Here is a 24,536-nt window from a genome sequence, read left to right as displayed (position 1 = left end):
GCGTTTGGGGAACCTCTGAACAGGAGTGAGTGAGTGAGTGAGTGAGTATGTTTTTACAACGCTGTTAGCAATATTCCAGCAATATTGCGAAGGGAGACACCAGCAATGGGCTACATGCGTTGTTCCCATGAGGGGAATCGAACCCGGACAAACGCTCTAACCACTTGGCTACACCACCGCTTCCTCTGTATAGGAGTGTACATGAGGTGACAGTAGACGGACATTTAGTTCCAGAAATAATGAAATATCACTTTAAAAAATGAATTTAAAAAAATCCAAATCGATTCCCGAACAATTTCAGGGCTGTGGCAATCTGGACATGCCAAATCATTCTCTACATGAGTTGGACTACCTTTTGGATTTTTTCTCTTGGGTATGGGAGACTAGAGGTGACAGGTACACTGAATTATGTTTCATTTCATTTCTGTTGTCAACATAGAACGCAACTTACCTATTTTCTCCACCTTGTCCCCTTGTCCCTATTAACGTACACTAATATGACAACGTGGTTCCAGCAAGCATTTTGTTTTGGGGCGGTAACATTCCAAATGTTCTATTGGCATTGTGGCTGGCAATACTGACCAAACTGTATATCAAGGGTTTCCTCTGTGCATTGATAGAACCCATGACTGGAGTCGATCCCGATATTGTTCTTGGCGAAATTACGCATTTACCTCTAGGCTATGTCATCACTCCACTTGAAACAAGGTTGCTCTGCAAGTCGTGGGAACTGTTCCGTATTACTAAAATGTTATTACAGGACTTCGTAAGGCCAACACGTCCTCACCATACCCCGGCCTTTACTGAAGGTTGTCTGTGTAGCGCACGTTGTTATACACGCATCTTCATTCAGATCTTGTTGATCGAGACGCAAAATCAGTAACGACTTATCGATAACAATACTTATAAAATACGCCCTTTTTATTGATAAATATTTTATTTCTATATAAGGATGTTGACAAACATAATCATGTATAACAGAAACGGTCAATAACAAATTATTCTTGAATATACTGCTAAACTTTATAAAATCAATACAGTGAGGGATGTATCATTCATTATCAAGACTTGGTATCCCAACCAATCCCAAATTGTCCTCAATTTACGTCATGTAAATTATTTTGGAAATTTTAAACCATAAATTTAACGAGTATTGCTATATATATACCGGTTGCATTCAAATCCAAACAGAAGGATAACGCGATCAACTGCAAACAATAATGTAAGCATGTACACAAATGAAAATGTCCTAGTCAAGGCGAAGGGGTCTGGTTCCACTTCACCATACACTATACAAGAAACCACTTCGACTGTTGGCCAATCTCATGAGTAACGGCACTCAACTTGCCAGTGAATGGCACATCTGTCTGTCCTAAATAAGTACAAATTGACTATTCTAACGCTACCAGAAAATACCGTTACTACAAGCTAAAGCTCGTACAGCATTTTGTGCAATGCCATTGTTCTTTCAAATCTGTAAATTTTACAGTTTTAATAATGTATTTGTTTCAGCTCTTTGAAATGGTTTAACATTTGTGATTTTTGAACATGCAGATTTTAAAGCAAATTTAGTGCTGATGCATACTAATCCCGAGGAATTGCCATTACGCGTGCACATCGTGAGACTAGTGTAAACTGTGTCGGAGAGTGACTCTGAGTGTAGTTGAACGAATAGTAATATTATCCATGACATTTTAATAACCTCAATAACTAATATATAGAATAGACAGAAAACAAATCATTACAACATAACATGTATTTAAGAAATTTGTGAAATTTGTGAAACTATTTTATTCTTATAACATAACAAACTAAGCGCAAAAATGTAGGCTTTCAACAAACAATGAACTCGCCGAATGACGATTTTTATCTATCGTCCATAGCTCTAATATTATGCCAAACTTGCATCGATTGTCTTGGACGGTGTGTCCTGTAACAAGGCAGAGAGACGAGTCAGAGTACTTTCTCCCTGGGTTTAATGGCCTTAATAAGGAAGTGATTATGTAACCTTTTCTTCTTAAAGAAAAGATTAACAGATATGGATGAACGAGTGCTGAACAGGGTCTGGGATCAAATCTTATTATCTGCATAGATGACTCGGGGTATATGTGTGTTATCGTGACTATACTGTTTGAGGAAATGTTAGTAAAACATGAGATGAAACGTACGGAAGCATTATTTCACAGCGATTGGTGTAGCGTCAACCGAAGTCTGTGTCATCACTGCATGTACTCTACCTGTTACACAGCTCAGAGCACGGAGACGATATTTTTCAAACATCAAACCAAATATCTGTTTCGAAAATACAGCTATTTAACAGTTCGCTACTTTTGAAATGTCATATATAGATGGTTAACTGGGATTTGGGGTGGTAAATATCCTGTATTAGGAATAGACATTGTATTTACCGAGCCATGGGTATTCCTCATAAAGAATATTTACCATCCCAAAGCAGACAAGCGTGATAACCTCTTTATCATAAAATGTCACACCTAAACATCGCAAGTGTTCCTGGTATGTGTGCATTAATATATCACGTCACAGGGTGAGAGATTAGTTAGTCGGAGAGTTACAACAGTCAATATAGTTCCAACTGAAACTTGTATTCCTAGACAATGGCGTCACTGCATAAAGAAAAAAACGATAATTGTCCTACACATAAGTTTTCAACGTGTCCGCCCGATTGAGTAATTGCTCTATGCCAAATAGGGAAAGTAACTCTAGTCTGTGAGACGTTCGTCCCACACCGCGATTAAATGTAACTAGGGAAATATATTGGCCAAATCCAACTGTAATATGTCTGGAAAGTGAAAGGTTTCCTTGGTTGAATTGTGTCTCCCACCTACAGCGTCATCTTGTCGATGTTGAAGCCGCACCCGAGGCGGAGCCTCTCCACCGTCAACGGCGCAACTGAAACAGTTGGAAAACAAAAGATAATTTTTGTTCATAACTATGTTTTTTTTTCCTTCGTCAGCTTGTTCTTCCTATATATATTTATCTCGTGGATGTATCTGTCCCATGTGTAAATGGGCACTCTTTAAACATTATCATGTATTATCAACGTACCTTCTCACAGACATGACATATTCTTTTCTATCCGATAGGGTCTATATCTGTTCCATATGTATCAATCCCATATGTACATGTGTTCATATTGACACATGACATATTCTTTTCTATCCGATGTGGGTCTATATCTGTTCCATATGTATCAATCCCATATGTACATGTGTTCACTTTTAATATCATATTGTATTATCAATTGATCTTCAAACATACATAACATAATCTTATTGCTCTGATGTGGTCCATATCATTGACGTGCATGTGATTTATAGGATGTTGAAAGAGGTCCTACATTTAGAATACAGTACCACAAACTGTAAACCACGTCACACTACCCTGTGATCGTCATGAAGTTGTGGTAATGTGTTCTATAGGTGAACCAAAACCAATTTCCCATTGATATCAAGTTATCTCGCGAGTGGAATATTTTTTTACATGAGCGAGAGACAGAGAGAAATGATTTCACCGGGTCATACACTTGGTATGAAATGGGAACGAATTTTGAATTACCAACGATGATTTTTAACGAATTATCAACAGAATAACGCTATATCCATCTGACACTATGAAATGCGTATGAATACAAAGTGTGAAAAATATGTTCATGGAGCCCCATCACTCCCGGCATGCATACATGACATCCTGCGATCTAAATATAGAGACCCCTGAATTACTGGAGAAATCAAACTGAATGGGAAACTATGTACACTATAAATGTTTGTTTGTTTGTTGTTTAACGCCACACTATATTCCAGCTATATTACGGCGGTCTGTAAATAATCGAGTCTGGACCAGACAATCCAGTGGTTGATAACATGAGCATCGATCCACGCAAGTGGGATACGATGACACGCATCAAACCAAGTCAGTGAGCCTGACCACCCGATCCCGTTAGTCGCCTCTTACGACAGGCATGGGTTGCTGAACACAATAAATGAATCAAAAGTAGTACAGCGTGGGTTATAAGTAGAGACTCTCCCCCGGTTGTCTCTAGATAACAAATATTTCAACAGGAGTCGATAAAAGTTTTAAACTCTTGCCGTGGAATAATTTACATTATCAGGCGAGTGTTGACAACAAAAGACACGAGGGTGAGACTCTATTTATCATCCAAAATCATTCTACCAACTTTTTAAGTTTATCAACAATAATAACCAGTGTCTTGGGTGTAAAACTAGCCATCTTCTAGGGCAGAGATTAGTGATGTCATTTGATAGTGACGTCACGGTGACCAATGACGCCATCGTGGTCTGCGAAGCATTGTGATGCAGTTTCATTTTGCACAGCAATTTTCACCTAATTTCAGCCTAGCGATATCTCCTGTGTAAGACAGTTTAGGATGCTAAATATCTTCACCACCTTAACGTTTGACTTCACATTGTATAGTTTTATTCACCTGTAGATGAACGGGATATGGTGGACAGGTGCTAATGATATGGTGCTTATGTTTCACAGCTTATCGAACTAATATTCCAGTCTGTGTGGCAGTTTCTTCTGTTTCAATGCGATTTTACAGCATTTACCTGACTTCTGGAAGTCTCCGGAGCCAGTAACGTCGAGACTGGCTGCCTCCATGGCCTGTTTTAGGGAGTAGTACACCCCGGAGGACAGCGCAATTGGGGGTTCACCAGACGCTTTGAGAGGAAGAAGTAAAGAGTGAGTGAATCTTGTATTATGCCGCAGTGAGCAATGTTGCAGCTTCATTCCACCAGCTTGTGGTTCATAGCAAATTATATATATAACATTGTATATAATAATATATATAATTGTCAATGAAAGAGAATAAGCCTCCTATAGTTTCTGCCGAAACAGATTCCATTTTGTAAAGGGCAAATAGCTGTGGAAATATTATAAATGGACCGCTGAAAGTCAGAAATGACGCAAAAAGGGCAAACATGTCCCTCCATACCGGTAGCACCCGGCACTCATACAATTTAGATAAAAAAAATAAGTTTTTACTGCCTGAAACAGCACGGCGGTACCCCTGCCATGCGACGTCAGCCTGTAAACCAATCAGACAATCAAGTGATTGATGAACTAGAACATCCGGTGACACGAGAGTACCGTTACTGATTTTGTTGAAACTAATAAAAACGATATTTTAATTTTGAATTACATCTGCTGTGTAAAAGAGCAGAGACTTTGCTGCCAGTCCACTTCCCACGTCACCGGGGCACGATGGGCCACATCCAGGCAAGTCACAGAGCCCGACCCACTGGTGCCGATTTGGTGTCGGCTCCTACGATAAGCGTAAGGATGTGGGTTCATCTTATAATTACGTCCATGTATGTATGTCCACGTGATGATAAGGAAATTACTTCATCTAAGTACACATCCTCAATAACTTTAATGTCTGCTTTGAGTTTGTTCCACTTCTATATCTATAGCAGTGAGTAAGTTGGGCTAGAATACAGAATACTGGATACCTTCCGCCATATTGATAAGGAATGTGCACGTCCTCCTTCCCAAGTAACGGTTTTTAAACTGTTCAGCTGCCAGTTTTAGATTCCTCGCTAAAGTAACAGGGGTTTGGTTGTTGGGCCGACAAACATGGTGATAAGCTACATTTATCCGGTATCATGTAGATGTACCCAGACTTGAGTTAAAGGCTGTTGTGATGAGTATTTCAGTGGCATATGAGTGAAAATGCCCAAGACGTAGGCCGCAAGTGTGTACCGCACTGTTGAAATGAGCATTGCTGTGGATCTGACAGATCACAGGGTCGTTATCAAGACAATTCTAGGAATCGAACCCACCACTAGAGGAGCCTGTGACTGCACGCGATTATCGTGCCCAGCACTTCCCTTGTTTTTGACCCACCTTTCGATCCTCTGATCCCGAGCGGGTTATGAGCTTCTGCCAGCAGCTTCACCCTCCAGTCTATAGGGACGTCTTTTGCCAGTGGTGGTTTGTATTCCTGACGGAAGATGATAATAATAATAAATAAAAAAAAAAAAAAAAAAAAAATAATAATAATGAGAATTGAGGAAGGAAGGGTATCAGCCGGGACCTCCTCAGCACAGATCCCCAACACCCCTTACTCATTTCCTTCACATCGATGACCTTGTACTTATTGCCAAGGGAGGATCCACACTAAAAGAACAGATTCTCCTTGTCGAGTCCTTTTCTAATGACATCGGCATGTCTTGGACATGCAACATTTTTCGTCTGAAACATGGCAAGGTAGAAGAGGGAGGATCAGTCAGTTTACATTGCATTGGGGGGGGGGGGGGGGGGGGGGGGAGAGTTATTGACCATCTTGTGGAAGGTCAGGCATTCGCGTATTTAGGGATGCAGATTAGGGACAAACTCCAGAATGCCCATATCAAGGAACAACTTCGGGCAGAGTGCAATTTAGGCCTAAGGAAATCTGGAGTTCAGAGCTGAATGCTCGCAATAAAGTTAAAGCCACAAATACTTATGCTGTACCCATCCATAGGCATAATTTAACATATTTCGGCTTACAAATTACCTGTCAATAATTGGAATAAATTGTTCAAGGGACAGAAACCATCGTCAGCATCATCAGCACGCGTACACTACAGACAATAGCACATTACAGAAGCGGCAATAACATTTCCCGTGATAGGATTCGAACCACGTACCATCTGATCAGAGGTCGGACGCCTTGTCCACATGACCAAAGAGGTTAACCCCGTCAGACAGCTGACACAGTTAGGATGTCATCTGCGGAATGACTAGACGCCCTGATACGTCACTATAGTCTTCTATGTGTCATACCCACCCAGGTGCCATCGTTCAGCACACCCCCTGTCTCCGCGTCGTACTTGAGCTCCTCAAACATGAAGCCGCCCACACCCATCAGGTATGCGCCTTCAATCTGACCGATGTCAATGGTCGGGTTCAGACTAAAATATAACAAAACATTCATCTCTTAAGCGAGTTCAGGTGATACTTGTTGTTTCAATATGCTTTGAAAAGGAGCATCAACGCATGGATTTTCTTTTCTAGATGGAATTTAGATAGAACCTTAACAAAATGCGACGTTAAAGAACAAGCAGTTTCCTTGCAGTGCTTTGCTAGTGTAATACACCACGCTGATATGGCCTTTGTTCTTTCGGAAACCGGAATCCTTGCAATTGTGCTTGAAACTAAAATAGTGTAGAAGCTTGTTTTACACATGTGAGTTGCTAAACCCTGTCCGAAACCCAACTACACCACTCCTGCCCTAAAGTACATACGACCAACCCACTCTACCATAACTCAAACCTCCTTAATCACACAGACATAGTCATAAACCCACACCCATCAAACACAAATACACAATCAAACACCAAAAGTCCACGCTCACGTCCACACCCAGGACCACGGCCACTCTCAGGACCACTACCACACCCACGTCAACGTCCTCGCTCACTCCCACGACCACTACCACACCCTGGCTCATTCCCATGCCCACGTCCTGGCTCACTCCCAAGACCTCTACCACACCCAGGCTCATTCCCATGCCCACGTCCTCGCTCACTCCCACGACCACTACAACACCCAAGCTCATTCCCACGCCCATGTCCTCGCTCACTCCCAAGACCACTACCACACACAGGCTCATTCCAACGGCCACGTCCTCGCTCACTCCCACGCCCACACCCTTAAAAGACAGACAGGCAGTTCATTGTCAACATTCAAACACCCACGTCCTCGCTCACTCCCACGCCCACACCCTTAAAAGACAGACAGACAGTTTATTGTCAACATTCAAACACCCACGCCCACTCCCACAATCAGGCCCATGCCTCTTCTTACTCCTCAACGTTACTAATATAAGCAGTTTGAAGTTAGTAACGACGACAACGCTTTAACAGCTGCATACCTTTCGCCGCAGTCAAACAGGATGTCCACCCGCCGTATCTGACTCTCGCCAGTGAGAACATCAAGCTCCACTTCCGTGACTGCCGCCGAGTAGGAGAAGTAGTGGAACATCCCGGGGCCGTCGTGCTTCTTTGGTACCCACCTGGGGAGGCAGTGCGTCGGGTTATCAGATACGGATTGTTATGTGGCAGTACATACCGTCGTAAATATATTAAGTAATTGTCAGTAAAAGCTTAAGTCAGTGACCGTAAAATGTTGAACTACTAGTATTACATAAGTAGTGTTGCAGTGGCCGGTTTTGAATCGCAGGCAATAGCAGCAGGTGGATCTCTACTTATGTAGAGTGTTTTAGAGTGATCGCCCTTGTGTGAACATGCGCATGACAGGCTTGTTCGTTCGATAAATTTTAGGATGGGACATTTTCGAGAAGGCTGGCTGTATCTATATAAGCGCGAGAAAAGGCCTTTTTCTACATGACCTGTGTCTTATCTACTTGCCAAGCGCGGATTGGGTACCAAGTTGTATACACCGAATTCCTACCATCTTCCATCAATATTCTTGGTTCAAGAACTGAACCTCCGCTTTAACCCTTTGAATAGCCCTTTTTGTTGTAAACCTAAAACTGTGTTTCAATATAATTTATTGATAATTCATGCATCTTTTGTAGTAATCAACTGATCTCACAATTTCGTTATGTACATACCGATTTCTTAGTTCCCTTTCAGTTTCAATCTGCACATCACCTCGTAACGTTATAAGGCTTCACGGGCTCATTGTAACACTTCGTGGAGACAGGAACTTAATATTACCACAATACTCTCTTATTACTATAAAGTACATATATTACAACATAGTTTTTTTCTACTTACAGCACAAATAACTATATTTATCTACATACATTATTTAAAGATGCCTTTACGAGCAGACTCAGCTGTGAATAAAAATGACACAAGTCGTAACTTGTTGCCTTGTATCACGTATTTTCATACTTACAAAAAACGTATAACGAATAAATAGAGAATCTCGCCCGAGAGGCTATTGACGACCTATTTCATATAAAATGACACGAATGTGAGCTTCTATTTATCATCCAAAATTATGCTTCCAACCTTTTCAGTTTGTAAACAGTTCTAACAGGATTCTTGTGTGTACAGAGTACAACTAACCAGCTTCAAAGGAAGGGAGATTAGTGATGACACATGATTGTGACGTCATGGTAAGTGACGACGTCACAATGGTCTGCAAAGCATTGCGCTGCCACTTCACTACAACCATGGGCGCGTTGCAAGCTACCAAACGCTTAGAGAAAGCAACTTACTCGCTCACCCCGGGGTCTGCAACAGTTCGAAGCGCAAAATGGCGGCGCAACCACCGCTTGGTTGCTTTGACGTAATGAAGAACGTAATAGAAGAGGCTCGATGAAGAGCTGATCAAATTTATGACTACTTTTAAGATGTGGATCCGACCGAGGATGATGGGGTGTCAGCTGCCTTAGCTCATTTCCTCGTTGATCCAGTCAAGAATTTCTTCTTCCGCTGTCAAAGTCAGCCGCCATTTTGGTTTGACAAAGAAGCGACCTCAGCCAGCGATTGTTTCGCGGCGTTAAGTTAGCGCACTGTTGTAAGGCGAATCGCTGTACATCGCTTGCAAGCGATTGGCGCTTTGTAACGCATCCCATGGGTGTGTTGCAAAGCGCCAATCGCTTGCAAGCGGGGCGCTAACTTTCAGCCGCTTGAAATCATACTAATCGCTTACTGAGATCGCTGCTTTCTCAAACCAAATTGGCGGCTGAGTTTGACAGCGGAACAAGATATACTTGACTGGATCAACTGGGAAATGAGCAAGCTAACACCACATCATCCTCAGTCTGCTCCACATCTTCAAAGTAGTCATACATTTCATCAGTTCGCCATCGAGCTTTTCTATTTCGTTCTTCATGAGGGCAAGGTAGCCAAGCGGGATGGCGCCGCCATTTTAGAAGAGGCTTCGAACTGTTGCAGACCCTGGGATGAGCGTTTAATTTACTTACTCTAAGCGATTCGTGGCCTGAAACGCGCCCCATATCTCCTAGGAGAGATCCCCTGACAAGCAACATTACCCGTGGAAGCCCGTTTTGGGTGACAGGTAACAAATGAAGGGAAAACACAGGCTCGGCTCGAACTAATTGGCTATCCAAACAAGTTTGATTCCACTTATTTAAACAATTTTGTTTATCTGCTTGTTCATCGTTGTAGAATAAGTTGCGAACAATTGGCCTGACGACAGAGAGACTATATGAGTTCCACACAACTTCCAGTGTGCCCCATACTGCAACATGTACATCCAGTCTCATTGAAATCAGACCTTAGATCTCTCTACCTCGAAAACTTTAACATGGGGTATTCAGAACGATAGTTACGGGTTTAACGAATGAAACATTACAATCTAGACCATCTAATAGCCATTCCAGAATGTTTTTTTGTTCAGGTTTCAAATTTGCAATCGAGAAATATGTCAAAATATGTTTCGAAGCGTTGTCGCCAATTTGAAATTCGTGCCGTAAAGCACGAGATAGCTGCCTTCTGATTGGTCATTCCATTGGTCGGTTAAAGTTCGCGCAAGGTCGGTCTGACGTGATCCGTAATGGGATGTCCTCAGATCTTTGTTTAGCGGTAGCGAGAACTAAGATCTGATTTTAATGAGATTGCATGTACATCTCGCTTTGGTACAATGTCATAAAGCGCTCTCATTCAAGCCGTCTTTTTTTCTTTTTGTAAAATAACGAAACATGTTTATTTGTGAAATATATCGCAATAATGATAAGATAAAACTGTGCAGTACACAGTAAACTACAGTTTAGATTTGTGACGACCACATTTACTAATTCCCTCGTACATCATTGTTTGGTTTTATGGAGCCCAGTTTTCTTGGTCTTAATTTAACATCGACAGCAGATACCAAGGGTACAACACGTTGCTCAAAACGAAGTTGAAAACGGAATAAAACAAAACGGTAAACAATATGGTCAATAGTTTCACTAAAATGAGCTGTTTTTTAAAATGTTCACAATGAAATGTTGATTTTTGTTTCAGCCAAAAGTAGAACATGTAATGTAAGAATGTTTTCGGCTCTACAGGACGGACTGACGGACGGATGAAGACCGATAACATAACCTTCCACAGAGACCTGTGAGCAAACATGAATATCAATAATTTATCTGCCCCTCAGTGTCCATTGCTATGGTAACATGTTTAAACAACACATCAGAAGGAGAGACTCTGATGCCTATGTTATGTGACATGGACAAGAACTGTACATGTTGTATGTATGTGTTCACGATAAAAAACAAGGACCGAGTTCTTTTTATGACATACATAATTATTGGTAGCCGGTGTACACATATTACCGACCCGTAAAGATCCGGGGTAGAATAGGCCTTCTGCAACCAATGCTTGCCGTAAAAGGCGACTCTGCTTGTCGTAAGAGGCGACTAACGGGACCGGGTAGTCAGGCTCGCTGACTTGGTTGATATCATCGTATCTCAATTGCGAGGATCGATGCTCATGATGTCAGTCACTGGATTGTCTGGTCCAGATTCGAGTATTTACAGACCGCCGTCATGTAGCTTGAATATTGCTGAGTGCGGCGTTAAACAACAAACAAACAAATACTACCATCTCTTGTCAATAGGTTTGTGCCCAGGACGTTTCCACGCAGTCAATCATTACAATGGGAATTTGTCTGGTGATATCATTTTTGATATCAGAAGAGTCATTATGATTCGTGCATGGAACACATGGAAAGGGTTTGTCATCGGGGTGGAGATCAAACATTATTCGTTACTTAAATAAATACAGACTGAGTAAAATTTTCAGTTAAATTTTCTTTCAGTGTTATCTTTCATTCAGGTTTATTTTAATTGGTATTCGGCTTTATCGCCAATGAATTGGAGCGTCTTAATGCGTGAGCCTGTTCTAAGAGGCTGTACTTTGGGTGCACCGTCCTGGGTAATATTGGCGACATACTTGTGCTTGGCAGACAGGTCGGTGCCGGAGATGTTGGCCACTTCGACGAGGTTCTTCCAGTCGTAGTCGGGATGTTTGGTCCGGAATGGCGCCAGCCTCTCATTCAGTATCTCACAACAGTTAAATGCGGACTGAAAGGTACGAATGACACCCGACTCATCAACCCGAATATTGAGAATGGCCTATTATTCCCTATGGCATGTTATAAAGTTTTCGGCAACAATGATCCGTACAAATGATTCGAGCAGGTGCAAAAGTGAGAATCTAATTTCTGTTTTGTCCATAATCTAAGCATCGATATTTTGTTGAATTTCTGTAACAGCACTGCCTCAATGATGTTACAGAAGAGAAAAACCAATTGTTTTAAAAAACAACGTTACCAATGGTTTCTTTGGATATAAATTGGGTGTGAACAGCTTTGAAAACTGACGATTGGACGCGACATTGAACCCCTTTTCACCTCACCTCACCTCAAACTGACGAAATGACTGTTGTTATGGTTACGCTATGGACAACTGTTATGAGCATGTAACTATACTTGAACTGTGAAAAATAGATATGAACAAGTTATGAAATACATGCCAGGATATTATTTTCTTTGGATAACACATATTCCTTCATGTTAGGTGAATTCTGAAGAAAACAATTGGATTGAATGACAATTCCACACCTTCTCTGAAACAAAAACCAACGGTCCTGACACGACATGGTGTTTCTACAAACCGTTTTCTATTGTTATTGGCATTTGTGTATCCCACAGACAGAATTAGGCCTGTCAGTCTTACCTGAACGGCGTGCTCGCTGCTGACGCTCCCACCTGAGACGGTGTTGTTCGGGGACACGTGTGAGTTGACATGTCGCATTCGGACCATGCTGAGGGGTATTCCCAGGGTGCTGGCCACAGCCTGCAGGACCTACAACACCGCGCGTCCCAATACACATCCTTCCACATGTGGGAAACACGCTATACACTCTATACACAAACTGCATCTGGGGATAAGTTTTGTTAAATGCACTAAAATCGCGTGGAAACGTCCTGATACAAGTTCCGATCAGACAATAAACAGAAAGTTGCGTCTGTGTTATTTCTGTCAAATTTCGAACATGACCTCACGTTGTGTCTCTTTCAACACCAGGTTAATAATGGATACATGTGTATGTAGTTGCCCATGTACTGCTGTATTTGACATTACTGCCCCATGCTGGCATGTAGGATCATCATTACAAGCCTACACGGACTCAGTAGGATAATACTGCACAATAGTTCATGTTTGTTTATTTGTTGTTTGTGTAACGCCTCGCACAGAAATATTACATCTCTATGACAGTGGTCTGTCTATAATGAATCCAGTGATTGACATCCCGAGAATCTATCCAAATGGGATATGATGACATGCATCAACCAATTCAATCTCATTAAAATCAGATCTTAGTTCTCGCTACCACTAAACAAACACATCCCATTACGGGTCACGTCAGACCGACCTTGCGCGAACTTTGACCGACCAATGGAATGACCAATCAGTAGGCAGCTTTCTCGTGCTTCACGACACGAATTTCAAATTGGCGACTACGCTTCGAAACATATTTTTATGGTGGCCCATAAGGGACATGGCGTCTGTTTTTCCATATTTTAATATTTCACTTACTTTTATCGTTACCTTTTGCAAATTAACACGTTTTGTCTTACAAATATGTGATAAATCATGTGTAAAGAAGATATTGAATCGCTGAAAAGTGAAACGAAAATGTCAAAAACTAAAATGAAAATGTCAAAAAACAAAAACGAAAATGTCAAAAACTAAAATGAAAATACAGAAAACTATTTCCACCGCGGTGATAATATTTACACCGCGGTGAAAACCATTTACACCGCGGTGATAATATTTCTACCGCGGTGATAATATTTACACCGCGGTGATAATATTTCTACCGCGGTGTCAATATTTCTACCGCGGTGATAATATTTCTACCGCTGTGAAAACTATTTCTACCGCGGTGATAATATTTACACCGCGAGGAAAACTATTTACACCGCGGTGGAAATAGTTTTCTGTATTTTCATTTTAGTTTTTGACATTTTCGCTTTTGTTTTTGACATTTTCGTTTTGGTTTTTGACATTTCCTTTTTAGTTTTTGACATTTTCGCTTCACATTTCAGCGACTCAATAGCTACTTGAAAGTACATTTTCCATGTTTTCAGTTGTTTTTATACATGATTTATCACATATTTGTATGACAAATCGTGTTAATTTGCAAAAGGTTACGATAACAGTACGTGAAATATCAAAATATGGATAAACAGACTCCATGTCCCTTATGGGCCACCGTATATTTTGACAAATTCTCGATTACAAATTTGAAACCTGAACAAAAAACCCATTCTGGAATGGCTAATAGATGGTGTAGATTGTAAGGATTCAGTCGTTAAGCCCGTAACTATCGTTCGAAATATCCCATGTTAAAGTTTTCGAGGTACCATGATTAGAAATCACATTCCGACTGTCACTTTCATAATCTGGTACGCGACGCACTGATTGGTCGGATGAAAGGTCGTTCTGACGTGACCCCTAATGGGATGTCTTCAGAACTTTGTTTAGCGGTAGCGAGAACTTAGGTCTGATTTTGATGAGATTGCAACCAATTCAGTTGGACGGGCCACACGATCCCATTAGTCGACTCTTACGGCAAGCATGGGTTGTTGAAAACCTCTTTTTAAAATAAAACTATGTAATAATGACAGGATTTGATAATTTTGACATCTATATCTAAAGGGAATATATATGAGAAATGAGAATTAATCAGTTAAGTAACGATACGCATTCATTGTGAAGAATTAAAGATGTCCTCAAAACATGTGGATGCTGTGACGTAGAATTCTTATTGTATCTTTAAAATCCTGTCATTTATCGTGTACCACCATTAGTGTTGTTTTTCTTGAAAAATAAACTGTTCTGATTATTTTTTGACAATTTGTGAGGGACCTTGACTTTCAATTTCCCGAGATTCTCAGGAGGGCTATCGGGTATGAAATCAAGTCCCTAATGTCTGATAATTGTGGCGTTGTTGTTGAGAAAACAAATTGAAGAACGTAAACCCAGCTGCCAGCTCTACAAAGCAGCAATATTATAAGGTCAAAATGTATCGCAACTTTATCACGGCGGGCTGTACAAAATCGAGTCAGGACTTGACAATCCAGGGATGGACATCATGAGCATCGATCCGAGCAATTTAAATACGATCAACCAAGTCAGAGAGCCTGACCACCCGATCCCGTTATACGCCTCTTACGGCAAGCATGAGTTGCTTTTCGTTCATTCTTTTGTTGTTTAACGCCGCACTCAGCAATATTCCAGCTATATGACGGCGGTCTGTAAATAATCGAGCCTGGACCAGACAAACCAGTGATTGACATCATGAGCATCAATCTACGAAAATGGGATACGATTACATGCATCAACTAAGTCACCGAGCCTGACCAACCGATCCCGTTATACGCCTCTTTCCATGGGTTGCTGAACACCTATTCGACATCGGATCTTCACGGGTCCCCAAAACGTATGGGTCTACAGGAACATATATATGTATGCTTAATGTGACGTGATTGGACGTCTACAGGAACACATATATATATATATATGTGTATGCTTAATGTGACGTGATTGGACGTGAGAGGATCATCGTCATACCTTTGTGTATAGTCCCTGTCCCATCTCGACACCTCCCTGGCTGACGGTGACGGTGCCGTCCCTGCTGTAGATGGCAACGTCTACGGTGAAGCCGGCTCCCATGTAGAAGAACCCGTATTTGACCGGTGTCATTGTGATGCCGCGTTTCTTCCAGCGGTTTGCCTGAAGAGCAGAACAAATTGTATGTTTGTTCGGGTTTGTAATAATCGAATCTGGACCAGACAATCCCTCGTAATGATATAATCAACATCGATCCAAACAATTTGGATACGATGACAAGCATCACCCGAGTCTGCGAGCCTGACTGCCCGACCCCGTGAGTCGAGTCTTAGGACAGGCATGGGTTGATGAAGACCAATTCTAACCCGGATCTTTACGGGTACATAACGAAATATATGCTTGGGAACAACGAAATTTCACTTTGCTGTCACATACCTTGTTGAAGGTGTCGACCCCTGCCCGTCGTTTGTCAAACTCGGATGATTGTCTCAGCTGTTGCCACAATTTACCAATCGTGCAGTCCTTTAACTCGTGGCCAAGTATGTCAGTCTGTGAATAGATAAGACAAGGAATTACGTGGAAATATGTTCACCAAATTTCTAAATCCTTATTAGAGTAGTTTTGATTCCCCCAAATTCTAAATAATTATTGTGAGTAGTTTTGACTGAGGCACTACATATAATGATCATACATTTCCTATCAATATCTGAGAACAATGACGTATTTGTGAGATTTGTGCACATATTCTTATAACGTCAAACATCAACAGCCTGTCTACTTTGTGACGTCATACACCTACAGACGTCTAACCTGTCCAACTTTTGACGTCACGAGTGTGCTGTCATCTTACCTGTCCTTCTTTGTAAAGGTTGACTTCCTTTACATCAGCTGCAACCTTTCCGAGAGCCTTCGCCACATTTTCCAACACGGACTCGATAAGGAACCCCGCTGGGTAGGGGCCTGGACAGAATGCACAACAAGAGATGATAAAATATACTTGAATAAATGAGTGTGTGAGGTTTTACGCTGCTTTTAGCAATATTGCAGCAATATCACGGCAGGGGACACCAGAAATAGGCGTCACACATTGTACCCATGTCGGGAATCGAACACGGGTCATCGGCGCGACGAGCGAACGCTTTAACCACGAGCCTACCTGACCGCCCTTCTTGCCTAAATGGTATATTATGTAATAAAGAGAAACGATTACATATAAAAAAGCATCATTGTCCATTACGAGAACATGTCAAAGGTCAATGTGTGTTAACTGCATACTTTATACAATGTCCATATTTAACGAAGGCGTCTTTACCGACAATATATGTGAGATGCAGAAAAGAAGATGTAACATTTCAAACCTGGTCCACGCATTGGATGTCCGGGCGCTTTGTTGGTTTTACACAAGATGATTTTCACTCTCCAGTTGGGGACATGGTAACCTGGAACGCGTGGAATAAGCCTCAGATGTCTCACGAAATAGTCAGCAATGACAAAAAGATTAATTCCGGAAAACTGTGGAATCGGAAATTAGGCTGCATGGTCTATTAACATTGAACAATCATTAACGTGAATCCAACAATCGAAAGGTCATAATATCCAACGGTGACAGTTTAAGAGCAATGACATGTCCTAGATTCCTAGACACTAACACATCATTCTGACACTAGGACTATATGGCTGGTATTGTCTGTGGAGGGGGAACTTACCTTCGTCAAGATGAGTCATTATTTCATGATATATGACGGCAAAGTTTGCAGAGTATCCAGCATTAATGTAAATTTCAAAGCTGATGACGTTGATTTTGCCGCTGTCGTCGAATCCAACCTGTCACACAAGACGGAATTATCTTTAGTACACCAAAAAGACAAGGGAACCACGCTCTTACATCCTTAGTACATCAAGAAGACAAGGGAACCACGCTCTTACATCCTGAGTACATCTATAAGACAAGGGGCACGCTCTTACATCCTTAGTACATCTAGAAGACAAGGGACACGCTCTTACATCCTGAGTACATCTAGAAGACAAGGGAACAACGCTCTTACATCCTTAGTACATTTATAAGACAAGGGACACGCTCTTACATCCTGAGTACATCTATAAGACAAGGGAACCACGCTCTTACATCCTTAGTACATCTAGAAGACAAGGGAACCACGCTCTTACATCCTGAGTACATCTATAAGACAAGGGAACCCCGCTCTTACATCCTTAGTACATCTACAAGACAAGGGAACCCCGCTCTTACATCCTTAGTACATCTAGAAGACAAGTGAACCACGCTCTTACATCCTGAGTACATCTAGCAGACAAGGGAACCAGGCTCTTACATCCTGAGTACATCTAGAAGACAAGGGAACAACGCTCTTACATCCTTAGTACATTTATAAGACAAGGGAACCACGCTCTTACATCCTTAGTACATCTACAAGACAAGGGAACCACGCTCTTACATCCTTAGTACATCTAGAAGACAAGTGAACCACGCTCTTACATCCTGAGTACATCTAGCAGACAAGGGAACCAGGCTCTTACATCCTTGGTACATCTAGCAGACAAGGGGACACACTCTTAGATCCTAAGTACATCTAGAAGACAAGGGAACCACGCTCTTACATCCTGAGTACATCTATAAGACAAGGGAACCACGCTCTTACATCCTTAGTACATTTATAAGACAAGGGGCACGCTCTTACATCCTGAGTAAATCTAGAAGACAAGGGAACCACGCTCTTACATCCTTAGTACATTTATAAGACAAGGGGCACGCTCTTACATCCTGAGTACATCTATAAGACAAGGGAACCACGCTCTTACATCCTGAGTACATCTAGAAGACAAGGGAACCACGCTCTTACATGCTTAGTACATCTATAAGACAAGGGGCACGCTCTTACATCCTGAGTAAATCTAGAAGACAAGGGAACAACGCTCTTACATCCTTAGTACATTTATAAGACAAGGGGCACGCTCTCACATCATTAGTACATCTAGAAGACAAGGGAACCACGCTCTTACATGCTTAGTACATCTATAAGACAAGGGAACCAGGCTCTTACATCCTGAGTACATCTAGAAGACAAGGGAACCACGCTCTTACATCCTGAGTACATCTATAAGACAAGGGAACCAGGCTCTTACATCCTGAGTACATCTATAAGACAAGGGAACCAGGCTCTTACATCCTGAGTACATCTAGCAGACAAGGGGCACGCTCTTACATCCTGAGTACATTTATAAGACAAGGGAACCACGCTCTTACATCCTGAGTACATTTATAAGACAAGGGAACCACGCTCTTACATCCTTAGTACATTTATAAGACAAGGGAACCACGCTCAAACATCCTTAGTACATCTAGAAGACAAGGGAACCACGCTCTTACATCCTTAGTACATCTAGAAGACAAGGGAACCACGCTCAAACATCCTTAGTACATCTAGAAGACAAGGGAACCCCGCTCAAACATCCTTAGTACATCTAGAAGACAAGGGAACCAGGCTCAAACATCCTTAGTACATTTATAAGACAAGGGAACCACGCTCTTACATCCTTAGTACATTTATAAGACAAGGAAACCACGCTCTTAGATCCTTAGTACATTTATAAGACAAGGGAACCACGCTCTTACATCCTTAGTACATTTATAAGACAAGGGAACCAGGCTCTTACATCCTTAGTACATCTAGAAGACAAGGGAACCACGCTCTTACATCCTGAGTACATTTATAAGACAAGGGAATCAGGCTCTTATATCCTTAGTACATCTAGAAGACAAGGGGCACGCTCTTACATCCTTAGTACATCTAGAAGACAAGGGAACCACGCTCTTACATCCTTAGTACATCTAGAAGACAAGGGAATCCCGCTCAAATATCCTTAGTACATCTAGAAGACAAGGGAACCACGCTCTTACATCCTTAGTACATCTATAAGACAAGGGAACCACGCTCTTACATCCTGAGTACATCTAGAAGACAAGGGAACAACGCTCTTACATCCTGAGTACATCTAGCAGACAAGGGAACCACGCTCTTAGATCCTTAGTACATCTAGAAGACAAGGGAACAACGCTCTTACATCCTTAGTACATCTAGCAGACAAGGGGACACACTCTTAGATCCTTAGTACATCTAGAAGACAAGGGAACAACGCTCTTATATCCTCAGTACATCAAGAAGACAAGGGGCACGCTCTTACATCCTTAGTACATCTAGAAGAAAAGGGGACACACTCTTACATCCTTAGTACATCTATAAGACAAGGGGCAAGCTCTTACATCCTTAGTACATCTAGAAGACAAGGGAACAACGCTCTTATATCCTCAGTACATCTAGAAGACAGACAAGGGGACACACTCTTACATCCTTAGTACATCTAGAAGACAAGGGAACAACGCTCTTATATCCTCAGTACATCTAGAAGACAGACAAGGGGACACACTCTTAGATCCTGAGTACATCTAGAAGACAAGGGAATCACGCTCTTATATCCTTAGTACATCTATAAGACAAGGGAACAACGCTCTTATATCCTCAGTACATCTAGAAGACAAGGGAACCACGCTCCTACATCCTTAGTATATCTTTGCAGGCATGTTTTACAAATCCAGCCTATTGAAAGGATACATTGCCTCAGGGTAAAGTAGTCCGATTGTATAATCTCCATCCATCACTGATGAAAACGCGCGTGTGTGCGTGCATACGTGCGTTTGTGCATGTGGGTGTGACAGAAATTGAGTGAAAACGCTGATTTGAAATTTGTATCATAGTTGTTCAGAGTATCGTGTGAAGAAAGACCTTCGATAGGCCTGTGGGCAAGATTATGTAAATCGGGCACACGATCACCTGATCATGGCACAACTAAGGGGCGCAACTCAGTAAATAGGGTGACTGGGCCCCCGTGGTGTCATTGTACTGTCAAAAACCACTTACCTCATACTTCGCCCAAAGGGGAGGTCTTTTCCCATTCATTCTCATGGAAGTCGATAAACTGACATTAGATTTCACCGGCCTGTGGGAATAAATAGCAAAATTACTTCAATTAGAATTAATATTTGAATTATGAATAACGTTATATAATAGCGCAAGCTATAATAGTGAAATATTAACTGTACAATATGTGCTGAATTGCACACAAGCAGGTAACAGCTCACCTGTTGTGTTTATAAGCCCCCACAGCAACCGCTGCAGCAACTGGGATGCTGGAAAGAGCTTTACCTCCGAAAGCCCCGCCAACTCGGGGGGTGTACACGTTGAAACTGAAGAAAAATCACATTTATCTTTTTACATGCAGCGGTTATTCATATACAGTGACCTATTCTGCATCAGTATTTTCTATATTGATTACATGGACGAGCATAATAATAATCATCTGCCATACCACCGGTTGTTGTTTAGACTGAATATGTTTTGACAAAAAGTAACTGCAAATCTAGATATGCGGTTGATATATACATGCAAATTCATAATATTTGACTTCAACCAAATAGGTACCATAAGTTAACAATGAGTAAATACAGAAGCGTTCACGCTATTTTGCGATGATGATCGGTTTATCAACTCTTTAGATTAATTAGGCATCCTGTACCAATCTTTTTATGGTCCCCGGTGGGTTAGCCTAGTGGTTAAAGCGTTCGCTCGTCACGCCGCGGACCCGGGTTCGATTCCCGACATGGGTAAAATGAGTGAAACCCATTTCCGGTCCCCCGCAACACCCCCCCACCCCCCCACCACCCCACCCCCAGTGATATTGCTGTAATATTGATAAAAGCGGCGTAAAACCACTCACTTCCTGGACTAATACAAGAGTGTATATCTCGTGGAAAGAATATCTAAAATGATATGTTTTAGTGTTGCCAAATTATATCTGATAAGACTAGTTTTACTATTTGATAGTTGTTGTACTGTGTGACTTACTAGTATTTAACTCGTTATATATGGTGGATGGGTTCGCGGCCGTTACTTATTTCAAACAGAACATCTAAGAAATGCATTGAGCTGTTCTGTAAGTGAAGTCCTAATTTGGAAATATTCAAACTGTCAGCAACATAACACTTGTTAAATGGCCAGATATAAGTACTACATGTAGTTCTTTCTACGCTTTGTTCGGGCTTTACTTTAGTATCAGCTGGTATAGAAATGAATTGGCCTCACATTCTAGGTAGGCGGTCGTAAAAATAATTTAAACACTTTTCAACCTCCAGATTCCTACTTATAGACATCTACAAATGAATGAAAATAAACAGGTTTTAACATGGCAAGATACCGACAGATAACCGACAGTTTTCTTGTCAGAAAATAGATTATGCTTACGTTTTATTTACCCTTTCTTACATCGGTGTCAAAATCTCATGGTTTTTTTTCTTTTCATTTCACCTAATTGTACATTAAAATCAGCCATGTTTTTGTCAAAAGTAATTTTTTTGTCGGTCGGTGTCGTAAAGCAACTAAGAAAAGTGTGCCTGCCTTTCGGATTCGCCAAATTTTACACAAATGTGGAATATAAGACATATTTGAGTTTGTTTATTCTTCCCACTGAGTAAACAAATTTCACCAAAGAAAGATACAAGAAGCGAAAGAACCCTTTTGCAAACCTTTTCATGTTAAATATATTTGTTTCACCCGACCGCTAATATACTCTTAAAAAAAGAAACGCAACACGGGTGTTTTTGTCCATAAAAGCGAAATTAGCTGACCAAGAGGTGCAAAATGAAGAAGTTTAATGTGTTTTAGTATCAGTGACAAACTTCCCGGATCAAAATGATCACAACAATGAAATGCAAACAATTAGTCGGGAAACACGTACGATTCGGAAAAATGCACCCAGTGCATTAACAAAAGGGCCATGGAGCTGCACGTACTACACGTGCAGCAGCAATATGAACGGTATCAATGTGCCTTGTTTTTGATTGTTTGGCATCTGCGTCAATCGAACCGTGACAGTTCAACAAAATCTCAACATAACCAGAAGTGCAAAGAAACAACGTCATATGCCGTTTGCAGGCAGGGGATTCCCGATCAGCTGTAGCCATGGTTTTCAATGTAGCGCCCAGCACCATCACAAGGCTATGGGATCGGTTTCAACAGCATGGGTCAACACGTGATCGGCTAAGGTCGGGACGACCAAGAGTAATCACCCCCGCAGATCACTACATCCGACTGCGCCACCTACGTGGAAGGACGACCACAGCCATCCTAACCGCATCCCAAATACTTGGACTACGCAGAATCTCCGGCCAGGCCGTACGAAACCATTGAAGGGCAGCAGGTCTACGAGCAAGACGTCAAAACGTTCAACACGTCATACTGAGTCGACAATATCGTCAACAACGGCTGCATTGGTGTCGTTAACACAAAAATCAGTTAGTTCTGCCAAAGCAAACCAGTCAATCAAGTGATGGACCAAAAATCCAGCCACACGATAGAGCATCTACTGATTTTGTTGAAACTAAATACGAAATTTCCCAGATACGTACTAGTTAAGTGGTTTGTCTAGAGCCATGGCAACGCCTGCATGAACGAGGTCGGTACCCTGACAGGAACTGTACACGTCAAGGCGGTCTTCAGCAGGAACTGCCAGCGCCACCTGCAGGAAAGAGTAAAATCAATGCCTCTGATATATTGTGGCAGAGACCAAGGCGAAGCGAATCAGGTATTGTAGCCCCTACCGACTTACAAGTATCAACATATCCTGATAATGTACCGTTACGGGTTTTCTATTTCGTTTAAAGTGCGTGCCTCATTCAGGACAGAACGAGCCATATCACCGCAGAGACATCAAATTTGGGCTTCAAGTACAACAAATTTCAACGAAATGCATGAAGCGTGGAACAGCTGTGTTACTTCTAGTGTTAACATAGTTTGAAGAAAGTGTTTTGCCTAAGGAGACACCACATGTGCTCAGTGTTGGGCAGGACCGAAACCCAAACTCTCAAGAGTCTAGTTGCTGCTGAACGCTGTCACCCATCCAGCTACTGTCCGCGATAGACGTTGCTTAATTTCGCCTGGTTTGTAACCTGCGTGCTTTGTCTTGGGCCACGTTCCGTGTTGTATCAGAACTTTGTTTATCAGGGTTTATGCGTGAGTCAGGTGGCTTTAACGCCGCTTTGAACAGTATTCCAGTTATTTTACGGGGTGTCCGTTTATTGTGGGAGGAAAGCCCGAAGTGATACAAATTTCAGACGTTTACCACTGCGGTGAAACCCATGAGCACGAGAATTATGTAGAAACATAATTAGGTCGAACCGGGTTTCGAACCCACGATTGTAGGTTTCCTTCGTTCCCAAGGGACGCAACTCAGACGACTGGGACACCTGTGCCTGGTATAATATGTACACCACGTGACAAGACTCTTTTGAAGCGATTTCAGACAGATGAAATACGGGTTAGTCGTGTTTGATATAAAAACATTTCAAAGAGGCTCGAATAGTGTTTAGAATTTAAGCTTAAAATATTTATGTTTGAAAAGAGTTAAAAATATTAATTTTCAACTTACGTTATTTTCCATGTAGAAATGATAAAGGCCACTTTGTCTGCATTCTCCTTTCAGTTTGCGAGAAGCATTGCCCAAAGCATCTGGAGTGAGATATGTTTCATCAGTGCCCATGCGCTGTTATCAGTGGAACTATATACTAATAGTGAGAGACTGAACTTGGAGCAGTATGTCAGTCACATTACGATGTGTCAGCTTAACGTTTATTGAACGATCAAAATTACAATCGTACTACTTTGGTTAAGCTGAATGACACAAACGTACTGACGAACACGGGCCTTCTTCAGGGCTAACTTCTAACCCATGACAGAAACCAGAGATAAGGGTGACCCTGACTAAGGGACACAACTCTGCACATAGAATTGTTGGTCCTTGACCACTGGGCCAAGGTACCTGATTCATCGGTCAGCATTAAAGTCAAATGAACAAACGTATGTTCATAATTAAATATTCA

The 24,536-nt window shown here is 41.7% G+C and overlaps 1 protein-coding gene across 1 annotated transcript in view; it reads right to left on the bottom strand.

The window, feature by feature from the left end:
• Positions 1-1,461: 1,461 nt before the first annotated feature.
• The window catches only part of LOC139469472 (xanthine dehydrogenase-like), a 49,073-nt gene continuing 25,998 nt past the window's right edge, over positions 1,462-24,536 (bottom strand). Inside the window, exons 19-34 of the mRNA XM_071251653.1 lie at positions 24,086-24,165; positions 23,067-23,176; positions 20,745-20,849; positions 20,524-20,602; positions 17,296-17,413; positions 16,948-17,028; positions 16,440-16,549; positions 16,025-16,138; positions 15,590-15,751; positions 12,686-12,814; positions 11,901-12,031; positions 7,898-8,038; positions 6,812-6,935; positions 5,887-5,983; positions 4,590-4,700; positions 1,462-2,910 (exon numbers count right to left, since the gene is read on the bottom strand). Coding sequence (XP_071107754.1) covers positions 2,843-2,910; positions 4,590-4,700; positions 5,887-5,983; positions 6,812-6,935; positions 7,898-8,038; positions 11,901-12,031; positions 12,686-12,814; positions 15,590-15,751; positions 16,025-16,138; positions 16,440-16,549; positions 16,948-17,028; positions 17,296-17,413; positions 20,524-20,602; positions 20,745-20,849; positions 23,067-23,176; positions 24,086-24,165 — 1,760 coding nt within the window. The 3' untranslated portion in view covers positions 1,462-2,842. The remainder of the gene's footprint in view (positions 2,911-4,589; positions 4,701-5,886; positions 5,984-6,811; positions 6,936-7,897; positions 8,039-11,900; positions 12,032-12,685; positions 12,815-15,589; positions 15,752-16,024; positions 16,139-16,439; positions 16,550-16,947; positions 17,029-17,295; positions 17,414-20,523; positions 20,603-20,744; positions 20,850-23,066; positions 23,177-24,085; positions 24,166-24,536) is intronic.

The sequence above is a fragment of the Haliotis cracherodii genome, unplaced genomic scaffold (assembly GCF_022045235.1).
Source record: "Haliotis cracherodii isolate W230 unplaced genomic scaffold, xgHalCrac1.p SCAF_2, whole genome shotgun sequence".
Lineage (NCBI taxonomy): Eukaryota > Metazoa > Mollusca > Gastropoda > Lepetellida > Haliotidae > Haliotis > Haliotis cracherodii.
The sequence above is the reverse complement of the archived record's forward strand: the minus strand, read 5'-3'. Positions and strand labels throughout refer to the sequence as shown.